The sequence below is a fragment of the Solanum dulcamara genome, chromosome 11, assembly GCF_947179165.1.
Source record: "Solanum dulcamara chromosome 11, daSolDulc1.2, whole genome shotgun sequence".
NCBI classification, from domain to species: Eukaryota; Viridiplantae; Streptophyta; class Magnoliopsida; order Solanales; family Solanaceae; genus Solanum; species Solanum dulcamara.
The window spans coordinates 32,083,567-32,098,133 of record NC_077247.1 but is presented as its reverse complement, the minus strand read 5'-3'; the positions used below and the strand labels follow the sequence as shown (position 1 = coordinate 32,098,133).

At 34.3% G+C, this 14,567-nt stretch overlaps 2 protein-coding genes across 2 annotated transcripts; one reads left to right on the top strand and one right to left on the bottom strand.

Moving 5' to 3' along the window:
• Positions 1 to 6,412: 6,412 nt before the first annotated feature.
• LOC129872501 (E3 ubiquitin-protein ligase MBR1-like) lies at positions 6,413 to 7,127 on the top strand. Its single transcript, XM_055947476.1, has one exon. The coding sequence runs from the start codon at positions 6,429 to 6,431 to the stop codon at positions 7,125 to 7,127; it is 699 nt and encodes a 232-aa protein (XP_055803451.1). The 5' UTR covers positions 6,413 to 6,428.
• Positions 7,128 to 8,254: 1,127 nt separating this feature from the next.
• LOC129874745 (AT-hook motif nuclear-localized protein 10-like) lies at positions 8,255 to 13,339 on the bottom strand. The gene is made up of 5 exons (XM_055950091.1): positions 12,777 to 13,339; positions 11,511 to 11,569; positions 9,341 to 9,472; positions 8,853 to 9,014; positions 8,255 to 8,667 (listed from the first exon to the last, which is right to left on the bottom strand). Exons 1-5 carry the CDS (start codon positions 13,183 to 13,185, stop codon positions 8,434 to 8,436), a joined length of 996 nt encoding a protein of 331 aa, XP_055806066.1. The 5' UTR covers positions 13,186 to 13,339; the 3' UTR covers positions 8,255 to 8,433.
• Between the last annotated feature and the right edge of the window lie 1,228 nt (positions 13,340 to 14,567).

Sequence of the window (14,567 nt, the reverse complement as noted above, 5' to 3'; positions counted from 1 at the left end):
TTTTAAAAAGGTAACAAAAGGGTAAGAATTTTATTTATTTAAAATGTCTAATATCTCTAAACTTGAATTTATTGCTCATGATATATCTAGAAAAGGCTACTCATAATGGGGACCATATGCCAAAATACACCTAGAATCGATGGGTTTTGATTGACACCATCAAAGATGACAATAAGGCATCTAGTCAAGACCGTGCCAAAGCCATGATATTTCTCCGCCATCATCTTGACGATGGGTTAAAATAATAGTGCCTCTTAAAAGACCCCTTTAAACTATGAAAGAATCTATAAGAAAGATATGATAACCTGAAGTTGGTCATTCTTCCACGAACATATCATGATTAACTCAATTTGAGATTAATGGATGTTTAAAAATATAGGTGAATATAATTTTGCCTTATTTTAGAATTATAAAATAGTTAAATTAATACGAAGAAGAAATCACTGAAAAAGACAAACTTAAAAAAATATACTTGATATTTTCACCTGCGAATATGCTCCTGCAGTAGTAATATCGCGAAAAGGGTTTTAAAAAATATTCTGAATTACTTTTTCACCTTTTTATAGCTGAACGACATAACGAACTGTTAATAAAAATTCATGATATTCGACCCGTTGGTTCTTTGCCACTCCCTGAAATGAATCAGGCAAACTATAACCAACGAGAAAGAGGTCATGACCCCAGTCGTGGTCGTGGTCAAAGAAGAAATTATAATCATGATGCTCGTCTAACACCGAGAAATGACCAACAATATAAAAAGAAGACTAAAAAGCACAAAGTTATACCAAAGAAAAATTCAGCAAGTATATATCATAGATGTGGAGGTATGGAGCACTGGTCATGGACTCCAATCATCAAAACGTCTGGATCAGCTATATCAGGCATGCTTGAAGAGTGTAGAAAATAATCTAGAGACAAATTTTATCTCTGAAAATAATATTGAGCCTATGCAACTGGATGTAGTTAATTTCTTTAATTTTCAGAAGGAAATATGAATATTGATAAGCCTTATATTATTTAAATAATTTTCTTTTCACTGGATCAGCAGGTGGAATGAAGGTTGAGACTGGGAATATGGGATTGGATGAGATATGAAAGTTGCTGAAAGGGAACAGGTCCTTTTTGAACATAACATGCCTGTTAATAAAGAAGGATTTAGAATGCAAATCATATAAGAGGTACCCTTTTTTGTGACATAGAGTAGCCCATGAGAACAGCAGATATGGATATAGGAGAGAACTTATCTTGGATAGTTGGACAGGTGGCATAACACAGGCAACCAAAGATTCTGATATGAGAGAGGGAGGGAGGATGCTGATACAGTAGCTCAAAGGGAGACTTATAGGACAGGAGCTTGGATAGAAGTATATTGAGAATATAGACTGCAGTGGTAACACATTTTCCCCAAAACTATAAAGGTACAAATGCCTGGAACCTTAAGGCTCTTGCCATGTCCAATATAGTCCTGGGTTTGCTTTCCACCACACCATTTTGCTGAGGTGTATATACACATGTGGTTTGATGACATATCCCAAGACTTGACAACATGGACTGAAATGATGTGCTCATAAATTCATCCCCATTATCAGTTCTAAACACTTTGACACATGTAGAAAATAGATTGTGAACTTGAGCAAAGAAATGTCTCGACACAACTATTGTATCAGATTTAGATGTGACAAGAAATATCCAAGTGAATCTGGAGTAGTCATCTACTATAGTAATAAAGTATTTCATTCTATTATAAGTAGGCACTCTATATGGACCCCAAACATCACAATGCACTAAGTCAAAGATTGCCTTTGAAGTATGAGTGCTTACAGAAAATGAAACTTTTATTTGTTTAGCTAATGGACACACAGTACATGTAGAGTGATCAGAGACACCTACACCAACAAGACTAGAGGACCTCCTTATTACATCAATGGGAGCATGTCCTAACCTTCTATGCCACAGTTCAATAGAATCTGAATTACCACATACAGAAATATTAGTAGAAGATGTGTGAGCAGTGCTGCAGAAGCTTTGAGCAAGTACAGAATAGTTGAGCCCTTCCCTGAGGATGTAGAGTCCTTCATCTTCTCTACCAATCCCCTTGACCTGTCCACTATAAAAATCCTAGAAAATACAAAAGTCGAGAAAGAATGCTACGATGCATTGGAGTTCCTTAGTTAGGTAAGATAATATTAACAGGTTGCATTTGAACTATGGGAAAAAGATCACATTGCTAATAACTTGGTTTCCAAACACTTTTGTGCTACCCACATGAGGCACTGATACTACATTTCTTGTGGGTAAAAGTACCTTCCTTCTTTCAGACTTAGACACTGATGAGCACTTATCTAGTAATGCAGATTGAGAGGTCATATGATTAGTGGCTCTTGTATCAACTATCCACTCCTTATTCACATATTTGAACACTAGTGCTGATAGAACTCTACCTGCAGTAGCTGCTTTAGCTGAATGCTCTCCACCAGTGTCACTTCCTTTGGTTAGTAACTGTAGGATCTGTTGATATTGATCAGGAGTGAAGAAAGCTGGAGATGATATGTTTTCTGCACTGGTTTCTCCATTGTGTGGTAAACCTGCATTTTTAGCAATTGCAGCTTGTTTAGCAAAAGAACTAGAGCTAGATAAAGAGCTACCAGTTTTCTTGACTTTGAAGTATTGTTCCCTAGTGTGACCTCTGTAACCACACACTTCACAAATGATAATAGGTTTCTGTGATTTCTGAGGATTATACTGAGGTTCATAGTGATTTCTACTTGGATTACCACCACCACTAGAATGACCAGATTTACCATCACCAATACTATGACCATTACCTCATTTTTAACTAAACAATACAGTGCTTTCAATCAGTTTAGAAAGAGCTGAGCTTTCATAACTAGTGTGTGCTAGGTTCCTTTGACTTTCATGATCTAAGATAAGAGAAAAGGTTGTATTCAAGTTTGGAGTTGGTGACTGCATTAAAATTTGTCCTCTAACTGCAGTGTAGGTTTCATTTAGTCCCATTAGGAACTTCAGTAGCCTTTGGTATTCATAATGATCTTGAAACTTCTTAGACTCAGGACATGAACAGCCTGGACAAGGCATGATTGAGTTATATTTATTCCATAGTTTTTTTAGTGTAGTATAGTAATCTGTAATTGTCATAGTTCCTTGACTTAAACTGTGAATTTCCTTATGGAGTTGATATGCATGAGCTCCATTAATCTTATCAAACCTTTCTTTTAGATCACACCACACTTTGTGTGCATCACCACCATACATTACAGTTCTTAGTAATCCTGGTCGAACAACATTCATAATCCAGAAAAGGACTACAGCATTACATTTCTCCCAAGCATCAGAAAACTCAGGTCCAAACTTAGACTTAGGAAATCTGCCATCAATAAACCCAAGCTTGCTCTTACCTAGCAGTCCAATTCTCATAGATTTACTCCAGATTGCATAGTTTTCTGAACCTATCAGTTGTATGGCTATTAAGGAGCTACCTGGAGTGTCATTTTGGTGTAAAAACAGTGGATGATAGTGATCAATGTTTGGAACTATGAAGTCAGGTGTTGTTGAGTTTGGATGGAGGTTATTAGTACCTAGACTTCCAGCTGCAGATTCTCCTACGTTCACCATTGAACTTACTTCGAAATTGAGTATGCTGATTTGATACTTACTTGTGATTCAAACACATTCCAAATTTGAATCTCTAAGTATCTGTAATGTACTCCTTGAAAGACTTGATGGCTTAGCCTAATCGGATTTCCCCGTGGCTCTGATACCATGATAATTCCAGTAATGGAGTTTTGTATAACATCACAACACTTGAGAAGAATCAGTTGAGAGAGGAACTGAAAGCAAAGAAGCAGAGAAGAAGAAACTGAAGAGAGACAGATGAGACAGAAGCAGTAGAGGCAGTAGAATTAGAGAAGAAGAGGAAGCAATAGCTACATTGTGTAGAATCACATTTTTTTCAATCGATCTTACATGATTGTGTATGTGATGTATTTATAGATCACTTTGTAGTTAGTTTCTAATCTCAACAACCTCTAACTAACTCTAACACACTCTAACAAACTTCTAACAACCTTACTCAACCATGGTAGCTTGTTAACTACCCCATGGTTAACAATTTCTTTATTAAAAATCCAACACTTGCGACAAATTCTACCTTGGAATTTCAAAATTATTTGGGAATTAGAAATTAGAGTTTCAAGAACAGCGTGACTCTTTAGTGAAATGTATAATGAGTCAGGTGCATAGTATCACTGGGTCTAATAAGGGTCATCGTGGAATGTTGGAGTTATTTGTGGATATAAAGTTGGTATCCCATGATGTTGTTGAGGAAAGGATTTTATTTCCTGAAGATGATTTATCATCACAATATGGTATGGTGTCAGCCAGTAAGTCATCCATCCAGTGGTGGTCATTTCTTTCTCTCATCACCGCATAACTATCTGGGACCAAATATGTACCTACATCTACTCCCATTCTCTTTTAAAAATTGCTTAAAAAATTCAAACATTCTTGTACTTGGAATAGCAAAATTTAGAATTTGTTCTTCTGCTCTGTCCAAAACTTCTTTTTAACAAAATGATTTTCCTTGGGCTTCAGGGAAGGCAAGCGAGAAAACACTGATCTTTTAAAGGAAGTTAGGGTTCGTTTGATTGGAAACAAATTATTTCAATATTAATAGGTTATTCCATCATGTATATAGAATAATTTATTTCATCACGTGCCTTCAGAAGGCAATGTTTGTTTCTTTCAATTGGTTGAAGTATAAATTATCTACTTAATGAGAAATATTAGTTTAATACAAATTATTTTGTTCGACTTACTATAGTTGGAGACTACTGTATGTTCTATATTAATTTCTCTTTATTTAGACCAACATGTGTGAGAGAGAATTCTCTTGCTTTAGATCAGAAATGGCGTAATAGTTATTGTGAAAACAAAAGTCCTAAGTACATATTGTCAAAAAATTATTATGGCACTCTTCATTTTTTTTAATGATTAAGTGTTTAGAAAGTGTGTAGAGAATTGATCAACGTATGTTTTTAATAGCACACTTAAATGTATAAAAATGTGGGTATTGAAACTGAGGAAGTCGTGAATAAGTTGGATATGAAAGTTTGAAAACTTCGATAGTAATTTTTTTTGGATCAAATAACTTTGATTGTAAAACTAAGTTGAGCGTTGCTGAATCCTTTGCATATTTTATGGTCTAACATATTACGAATATTATTAATAATATAGGAGATTACCAAAGGATACTGGAAGAGATGAATTTAATGGAGCAACTCCGAAAATGTGTTCTTGAAAAGAGGTCATTATGTTTTTTTAAGTGTTGTTTGCTATATACTTTTTTCAAAGAGATCAATTATTTAATGGGGGCTAAGCTTTATGGTGCTCATTATCGACATGTTTTCTGCATTTTTTTATAAGTTAGACATGCCTTTTTTCATGTTTTCTGCATTTTTTCATAAGTTAGACATGCCTTTTTTCATAAGCTGTAAGTCGATGTGTTTTTTTAAAAAAAATTGAGCATTGAAATAAAACTACTTTTTCTTCCTTTACATTCAAGAACTTAAAAATGAGATATTTATTACTCCTGCGTAATTGATTTTCTTCAATTTTGCATATTATTTTGTTGCTGTTGACAGGTTGGGATACCAATAAGCAGTAAGATATGCCGTCGCCAAAATCACGTAGATTGAAATCTGAGTATTTATCTACAATAAAATGCTATACACTTAAAGGTTTCTTTCGATAACTCATTTTATGGAATTTGTTTAGGTTAGATTTTGGAGTTTGTTTCTAAATTTTCATTAAGACCGTAGAAAATCAATTCTAATATTTTTTTGGAGAGAATTTGTCGTTTCAAACAACTACTAACAATTGCAATCTTAAAAATTTCTCTTATACGGCAATAATTAGTTAGACGTATTTTTATGCTTCCCGCGGATAAATTTACTAGTATAATTTATAGATTGTTGACATTCAATTTTGATCTCCACATTTTCAGCTAATTTATTAAGTTTCTTGAATTTCAAATAGGGTAAAAAAAGTTTATTTATAAAGTCCAAATTACTTTTCAAGCTTTCTCTGCTGCAACCTGAAATTCGTCGGCAGTTTTTGGTTGATAAGGAAACGTGACTTTTCATTTATTTATTCGGTTAAAGCTTTTCATTTATGTTTACGTAGCGACGTGTTTTTTTATTTTTCCACAAATTAAGCACTATTTTTAAATAAGGAAATAACCTATTTATTTCCTAAAATAAATGTTTCCAAAATAGTAAAACTCTAATACTCCATCTTGGAAACGGAAAGCCCTATAAATTAATTGGTCAAGGATTTGTTACTCCTATAAATTAATTAATTAATTAATTAAGAATGAAGCACTGAACCTATTTTGAAAGAAATCTTTCAATATGAGTCATCGTTGTTACTTGTTTTGTTATTCCTGCGATGTTAACCAACTTTCCGGAAAAAAACCTTCAAAGAATTCTCATGAACCATCTTCTTCCTTACCCCTTTTAAACATTAGCTCTTCCTTAGGCATTCGACATGATGTTTGGTATATACCATCTTCAAATAATTTACCACAACATTACCGTAGAGGAGTAAGAGAGGAAACAATATTGAAACATGTATTTCTCACCTCTTCAGTTGTCATGTCCTACAACGACAAATTCTACTTTGAAATTTCAAAACTGTTTGGGGATTGGAAATTAGAGTTTGAAGTTGTACGTGACTATTTAGTGAAATGTATAATGAGTGAGGTGCTTAATATCGCTGAGTCTAATAATGGTCATTGCGGAGTGTTGGAGTTATCTGTAGATGTAAAATTGGTATCCCGTCATGTTATTGAGGAAAGGATTTTGTTTCCATCACAACAATATGGTATGGTGCCAGCTAGTAAGTCATCTATGCAGTCGTTATTAAAGAAGACGGAGATTGATGAAAAAAATAGCCAATGTATGGTGTGTCTAGAAGAGCTTGCGAAGAAGGAAGCAGATCATGAGATACTTAGCATGCCTTGTTCTCATATGTTTCATGAAGAGTGTATCACCAAGTGGTTACAGACCAGCCATTATTGCCCTATTTGTCGCTTTGAGATGCCCTCATAATCGAATAGACTTATTTAACATGTGAAGATACCAATATTTAACATGATTACTTGAACTTTCTTTGTTAGTTATTTTTAATCAATATTGTTTGAAAAGTTACTTTAGTTTGTATTAAAGTAATGAAGTATATACATACATGAATCAGTAATTGCCTGCTCATGATTTGAAGAATCTTTGTTTCATTAGAAACAAACAAATGGCTTCCAAGTTAATTAATGCTGAGATGAATCTGTAATTGCGTTTCCGACATATATATATATATCTAACAATTGAAAAAAAAATCCTTCCAAAACAGTTAGTTGGGTCTTGATATGAAATTTCAACGAGTCAAGATGACAGCACAAGTAGAAAATTGCTACATGACGAACAAAAAATATATAAGATTAAAATTAAAGAAATTAATTATGTTTTGTTAACTCCTATAAATATTATTTCATTAAGATTAAGGGTTAAGATGTGCATAATTATTAGACCAAATGTCTTGATTTGAATACATATCTAATTTGTTAAGATATTGAATACTAAATAATCAAGATGGTTTGTTTCTAACACCTTTCATTCAATCTCTAATACTATCTATTAACAAAATATTTTAAAACCATTATATGGTGATTTGTGGTAATGATGGCTAGGGGCGGTGGTTGTAGATGTCGATTGGGGATGGTGATTGACATTGAGGTTAATTGTGATTGACAATAGAGATTGATGGTTATAATTATTGGTGGCGGTTGATAATTGTGATGGATGATGGTGAATAATGATGATGGTTGCCAATATATAACATGGCGACTAAAGGTGGGGACTTGTGATTGTTGCGGTAATAGTGTGATCAACTGATGATGATCGTAAATAGTAGCTAGTAATAGTGCTGATAGTAATGGTTGTGACTGAGGATGGTGGTGGAGGCACGCAGTTGATAATGGTGACTTCGTTACTAAAAATAAAAAAAACATAACTAGGACTAGCAAGGAGCTTTATCCCTAACAAAAATCCAAGGAAAGCATACTTTAAATTCTGCTATGAGCACATCGTTAATTTCTAGGAATGGCAAGGAGTTTTATATAACTTTAAATTTTCCATCTCATCGAGAAATAGAATTTGACAAATCCCAAATCAAAAAATTCAACTAACAGCAATGAGGTCCGTTTAATATCTAAAAATGTTTAGACAACGGTGCTTATACAATAAGAAAGAAAAGCTAAAACCAACACAAAGGTTGGCTTCCTAAGAACGGATGGAATATCAACAGAAGTTCTCAACATGATGATCATTGAAATGAGGGAAGTCATCACTCCTATCATTACGTTTATCTCCAGGGCAAGTTATTAGCAACTACAGGAGTACTTATATTCGAAGTTTCAGCAAGCTGATTATGAGGGCTCACAGGCTCACCACTTGACTCGCTTACAGTTCCAAGTGACGAGGGACTTTTAGCCGCTGTTGATCCAGGGGGGAGCAGGAAGGATGGCACACCAAGAGCATCAGAATGATCCAATTTGAACTGCTTTTGACCTTGCATACCAAAACTACCTACAATAACCTGCAACAAATAAAGGTCAGAGAAGATGACATTCATCTTTTGACAATTCTGAATACCAAGGAAATAAGAGACTATCACAAATAGAACATGAGAGAAAACGCTAGGAACTAGTATCAGACAATTGCAACATAATTTTAATTGAAAATAAGAGAGAATGTTTAGAATTTCAAGTCATGTAACAACACCTGTACAGCAGATGCTGCAGTAAGAACTCCTGCCACACCACCACCTAGAACATGGCCATCTGGTCCAGCTAGTAACACACTCAAACCACCTGTCCTGATGCGCTCGCCATCAGATTCTGAGAGTAGAAAGCAACCAGACAGAGACAGGATCTCAAAATGTCCCTGCGGAAGTAGAAAGTAAAAACGCATTAAGAAGGGAAAATATACATCTTTCAAGCCATGGGAAGGATATAGCAAAATGAATTATTTCCCCTGGAGGTCCGCAGCAAAGCATTTAACGCTTCACTAAATGATTCACATCATGCTAAAAAGACAACACAGTTCAGTGGCAGATAGACCTATGGAATTTGTGTGGCAAATTCATATCATGTTTAATATATCAAAGTGATGTCCATTACTTGACGCATATGATAAGATACTGTTAACTCTTAACTCCTTCCAACCATATAAGCAGATAATTAGCATAAGTTGCACACGGTAATACGAACCTCATATGTTACATTTCCAACAGATATTGCTGCTTGCTGAAGTGTCACATTAGATATGGAGCCATTTGCTGACAAAATGCAGACTGCTTGAGAGGTACTTTGAGAGAATGACATTAGTTTTGCCAATACATCCTGAGAAGCAAAAAAGACACTGAATTGAATCTTCAAACGTATAAAAAGCAACTAATTCTAGACTTTGAGTATAAAGAATATCACAAATACTCCCCTTCATCCCAATTATACGACATCTTTTTTCTTTTGGGACATTCCAAAATGTGTGAGACTATTCAATTTCTATAAAACATTCAAGAACCCAAATTTCATTAAAGGGCAGCCCGGTGCACTTAAGCTCCCGCTATGCGCAGGGTCCGGGGAAGGGCCCGACCACAAGGGTCTGTTGTACGCAGCCTTACCTTGCATTTATGCCAGAGGCTGTTTCCAAGGCTTGAACCCGTGACCTCCTGGTCACATGGCAGCAACTTTACCAGTTACTCCAAGGCTCCCCTTCAAGAACCCAAATTTCATTGAATTATTAAAATTTTAAACTTTGATGCAATGTTTTCCCAGTAAATCTAACTTCAACATTACTTTCTTAAACTTAGTTGTAGATAATGGTGGTGTCTGAACCAACTTGTGTGCACCCCAACAATTCTATCGGATACATGCATCTTCCCACCGGTACAATCATACAGATACTAGGTATTTTGTCTACCAGCACTAAACACAAATGGGGAAAAATCCTCTAGCATTTTGTCTTTATTGAGATTCAAATGTTAGTCTCTCATGGCATTCATTCCGACTTCATTGACCTTTAGGCCACACCCATAGGCCATTACTTTAAAATTTTCTTTAACCATCACTAAAATTGATGTATTATAAATAATTTAACATATCCATATCCTATTAATTACCATTACATAAAAAGGATGAAGGGAGTCCTATGTTTATTTTTCTCCCCTCCTATCTCTAAATGGTAAACTATAGTCTATATAAGTGCATTTATTGAATTAACACAGATGCATTCATTTTGGTTATGGAGACTCCAATTTAAGCTCACAAGTCACAATAACCGGTATCACTTTATAAATATAGAGGGTTGGCCATGTAATTAAAAAGCTTGCGAAGTATAAGGGCGTATCCCTTTAAAAGAAAGATATTTTAACACCACATCTCCAAGGGATTGAATCTTTTTGAACTTCTAAAAACAGCAATACAAAGTGATAATGTTACCCTATTTAGCCCCCAGAAAGATAGCTGCAGAAGGTCAAACCAGAATAAATGTACTCTGTTTCTATCTACTAGTTCTAAGCAGCCCTGGACAATCTAGCATCATCATACTACACAAAATCTAATCTTCATAAAGGCCAAGAAGATATGGTTTACATGCCCTTAGAAAGAAAAAAACAATTGATCCATTTTTACTTTATTCATTGCTTATGTGTAAAAGGATCACCAAATATAATAGTCAGCAACAATTTAAGAATATAAAGGAGGACCACCCCAAACAAATGGAAGAAAATATCCAAATTTGTTGGATTGGATGACCAGTCATACGTTTTTGCTCCTTCTTCTCTTTAAATTTTTATTTTTTTGAACTGGATTTCCACAAAGAATTATATCACACTGAACCTTAGTTACTAATAAAAGTGCTGAAAAACATATTACGAAGTTTGTACGGAAGCAGAAAGTCCTAAGAAATTGAAGCAGACATTTATTTAGGTAAAAAGGGAGCCAACGAACAACATCCAATGTACTTCCAACAAAAAATAGATAGTGGGTTAAGAAGGTAATAAATGCATCTGAAAGAGAATAACTAGGTGGTAGTGTCAAAAAAGAAAAGAGGGAGAGAAAGAGACCATCCAGCTATTTCCTAAAGTCGAAAGCTGCAGTGAATTAGAAAATCAGAGAGCCTAAACAGTCAGACAAAAAGAAGCTCCTAACTCATAACATCTTCAGTCAAATGGGAATTACATCCGCGAATTAAACACAGTTTCTTCTGCTCTCTTTTGTAAAATTAGTCTAGGATTAAAAGGGTGTGAGCATGAAGCAAAGACAGACAATACAAAACGCAAGGATCATCCTATCCCTCACCAATCTACTAACAAAAGCAAAAAGAAGAGCAATGCAGGCATCAAGATAGAAAGAGATCAACAGCAAATTAAGGCCACACCTCTCCTGCTTTAACTGTGATAACATGCGGTCTAAATCCAATCCCTGCACCTGCTGATCCTGAAAATAATATCTTATCAGTAATTCAAGATTTTAGTTAAATCAAAATAAGCAAAGCAGCTGAGCTATGAAGCACAAATTGGGTAGGGTAAATTTTACAAATGATCACATAACTATGACTTTTTTCACCAAAATCCCCTAACTATGTTTTAGCAGAAAAAAACTACAAAACTATCACCGATGTGTGATAATGTTTTACTATATATTGTAAAACTTTTTTATTTTTAATCTTATAAATACATACCCAATTAAAAGAGGACCGACATGACCTGACCCAACTTTTGAAAAGTGTAGTTAATATATACTGAAAAGCATTACATTTTGTTGGATAGTAAGAAACTAAATTTTATGGAGAAATAGTTACCGAGATTGGTTTATAGTGCATCGAGAGTAATAATCTTGTGATAAATTATTTCCAATTCATTGACTCTTTTAGTTATTTGATGGATTAGAGTTGCTTTCTTGAAGTAATTTGCATGAGCTTAAGAGGAAAAAGAAAAATAAAAAGGTATGGATAATGAGATAGATATTCAGAATCATCACAGAATGATTTCTTCACGCCTGAAGATATCAGAACAATAACCAGAAAAAGAAAGTAATCATTTGAGTACTACAAAATCTACGAAGCAGATACAGATCATTTCTGAAGAAAAGTATTTAACGGGGAAAAGGTTCCTCCTATATCTTGGTAAGTTAGCACATGATAAGAATATTCAGTACAACAAGAATTGTGAACCAATATAAAAAGGGTTCGTCCTGCTCACGAAGTGCTCCCCAACTAGAATGGGTTCAATATTTAAGAGGCAGTCTCCACGCCTCAAACACATAACTTGCAAGTCACCAAAGAATTAACTCTACCCTCGACCAATGCTTGTATTAAACAAACCATTAGTCTCATTCATGGTGTTCCATTTTTTTCTTAGGCTGCAATCTTGTTGGTAAGAGTTTCTTCTTCTTTTCTGATCGATTAAGCAAAGGAAGAAAAAAAAAAACTAAAGGAATACTAGTGATAATCTATTTTATTTTCTTTTACGTAAAAAAATAGTACTACTAATAATTAAATAATATTCATGTCAGAGATATGAGCTATTCATATAAACAATTGAAAGCCAAGAAAACACAAAGAACACTAGCGATTATTTATTTCGATTAAATAAAAAGCAACAATAAAACAATATATAAATGGAGCGATTTATAGGTGTATTACCTAAATCACCTAATTGCTGTTTTCGCCCAGAACCAGGTGGTCTCCCCCTTCCCTTTTTCCGTAAAGAAGAAGGTACATCTCCTCCCTCCGTAGGCGAAACTCCACCGCCAGACTGCGCCGCCGACAACGACGGAGGAGAGATTATCCCCGAGTTCGCAGAACCATCAGGGGCATACTTCCTCGGTCTTCCCCGCTTCCTCTTAACCGGCTCAATTGAATTAGGGATTGTAGCCACTGATGGATCGGGAAGGGGAACGGTAATGCCGGCGGTGGGAACTTTATAAGTCTCCGTCGTCGGAGGTGGAGATGAAATTGGCGGCATGATAGGGTAGTACGGCGTCGTAACACCATCGGATGATCCCAAGTTCTGCATTGGTGCGTGAACTCCATTGGAATCTGCAAAAGACATTTTCTACTGCCTTCACTTTTAAAAACCACAGTCGGTAATCGTTGAGAAAATAATAGTTTTTTATTCTATCAAGGTAAATAAATACTTAAACCCTAATGAAAAAAAAAACAAATATCTCCCCACATGAAAAAGCCCATTATTCCACTAAAGAGTACACATCAAAATTATTTCTATTTATTAGATTATTATTTTTTTATACTAATTCCTATGAACGGTCTATTCATATGAAGGAATAATAAACTAAATATGTATATACGACACATACGGAAAACATTATATATAGTTAAGCTACTATTTGAAGTTCGATTTGAACCTATTAATAGTAAATATAATACATAAATATGCTTTTTAACTTGATCTCACTTTATATTTATGTCTTCCAACTTTGGGTGTGCATAAATAAATATTTAAATTTGTATAAAATTGAACAAGTAGACACACATATCCTAACGTGACACAATAAACATAGGATGCCACGTAGGATACAAAATTGTCATGTAGGACGAATGTGTCTATTTATTCATGTTTTGGACAGTTAAAGTGCTTACTTGTGTATTAGTAAAATTAAAGGTTATAGTTGTCGGTTGAAGCAAAGTTATGAATCATATTTATGTATTATGATTCAATAGCACTCAGCAAAAATCACATTCAAAAATCATTAATTTTCCATCAAGTGATTCATCGACATTTAGCATAACTCTAAACGCTGATGTCAACTGTTTCAATCGTCTAACAACTCGCCAGAGGCGCTTCATCCATATTATTACTTTGTTTTTCTTATTATTTTAGCATTGTCATTCTGTGCTTACATATTTGTGATGATTGTTTAAGTCGCTTGAAGAGGGAGGCATATTCAATATAAAGTAATTCTATGATTTGTTTTTAGTAAAATTGACGTTTCTTTTCTCAGACACTTGTACGGTCATTTCCTTAATAATTTTTTTGTATTCTGATGCAATATTATTATCTCAATTTATATCAAGTTTAAGTAAATTATATTGTTCAACACTCTTGCCCGTATTCTCTACCAATTAATTTATAATAAACTTAATTAATAAGAATTTTGGGAAACCTATCCGTCCAGAAAAGAAAATGTATATATTAATGATCTATTCGTTTGTCCAAAATATAAAATTAGAAATTTATTTTACTATAACTTTTTATTCAAGAGTATACTTTTTTCAGCTAATGTCCTTTTGCGTGAGTTTTGTCTAAGAAAATATTTTAGTCAAACGACATTTGTATTCATATTGAATATCAAATCTTTAGGAGTTATAGGAATACAAATTTTCAATTTCAATTTTCTATTTGTATGCAAAGTCACATCTTTTAAATAGGTAAATACTTATTTGCACCGAGTGTTTTTTCATCAAAATAATTCT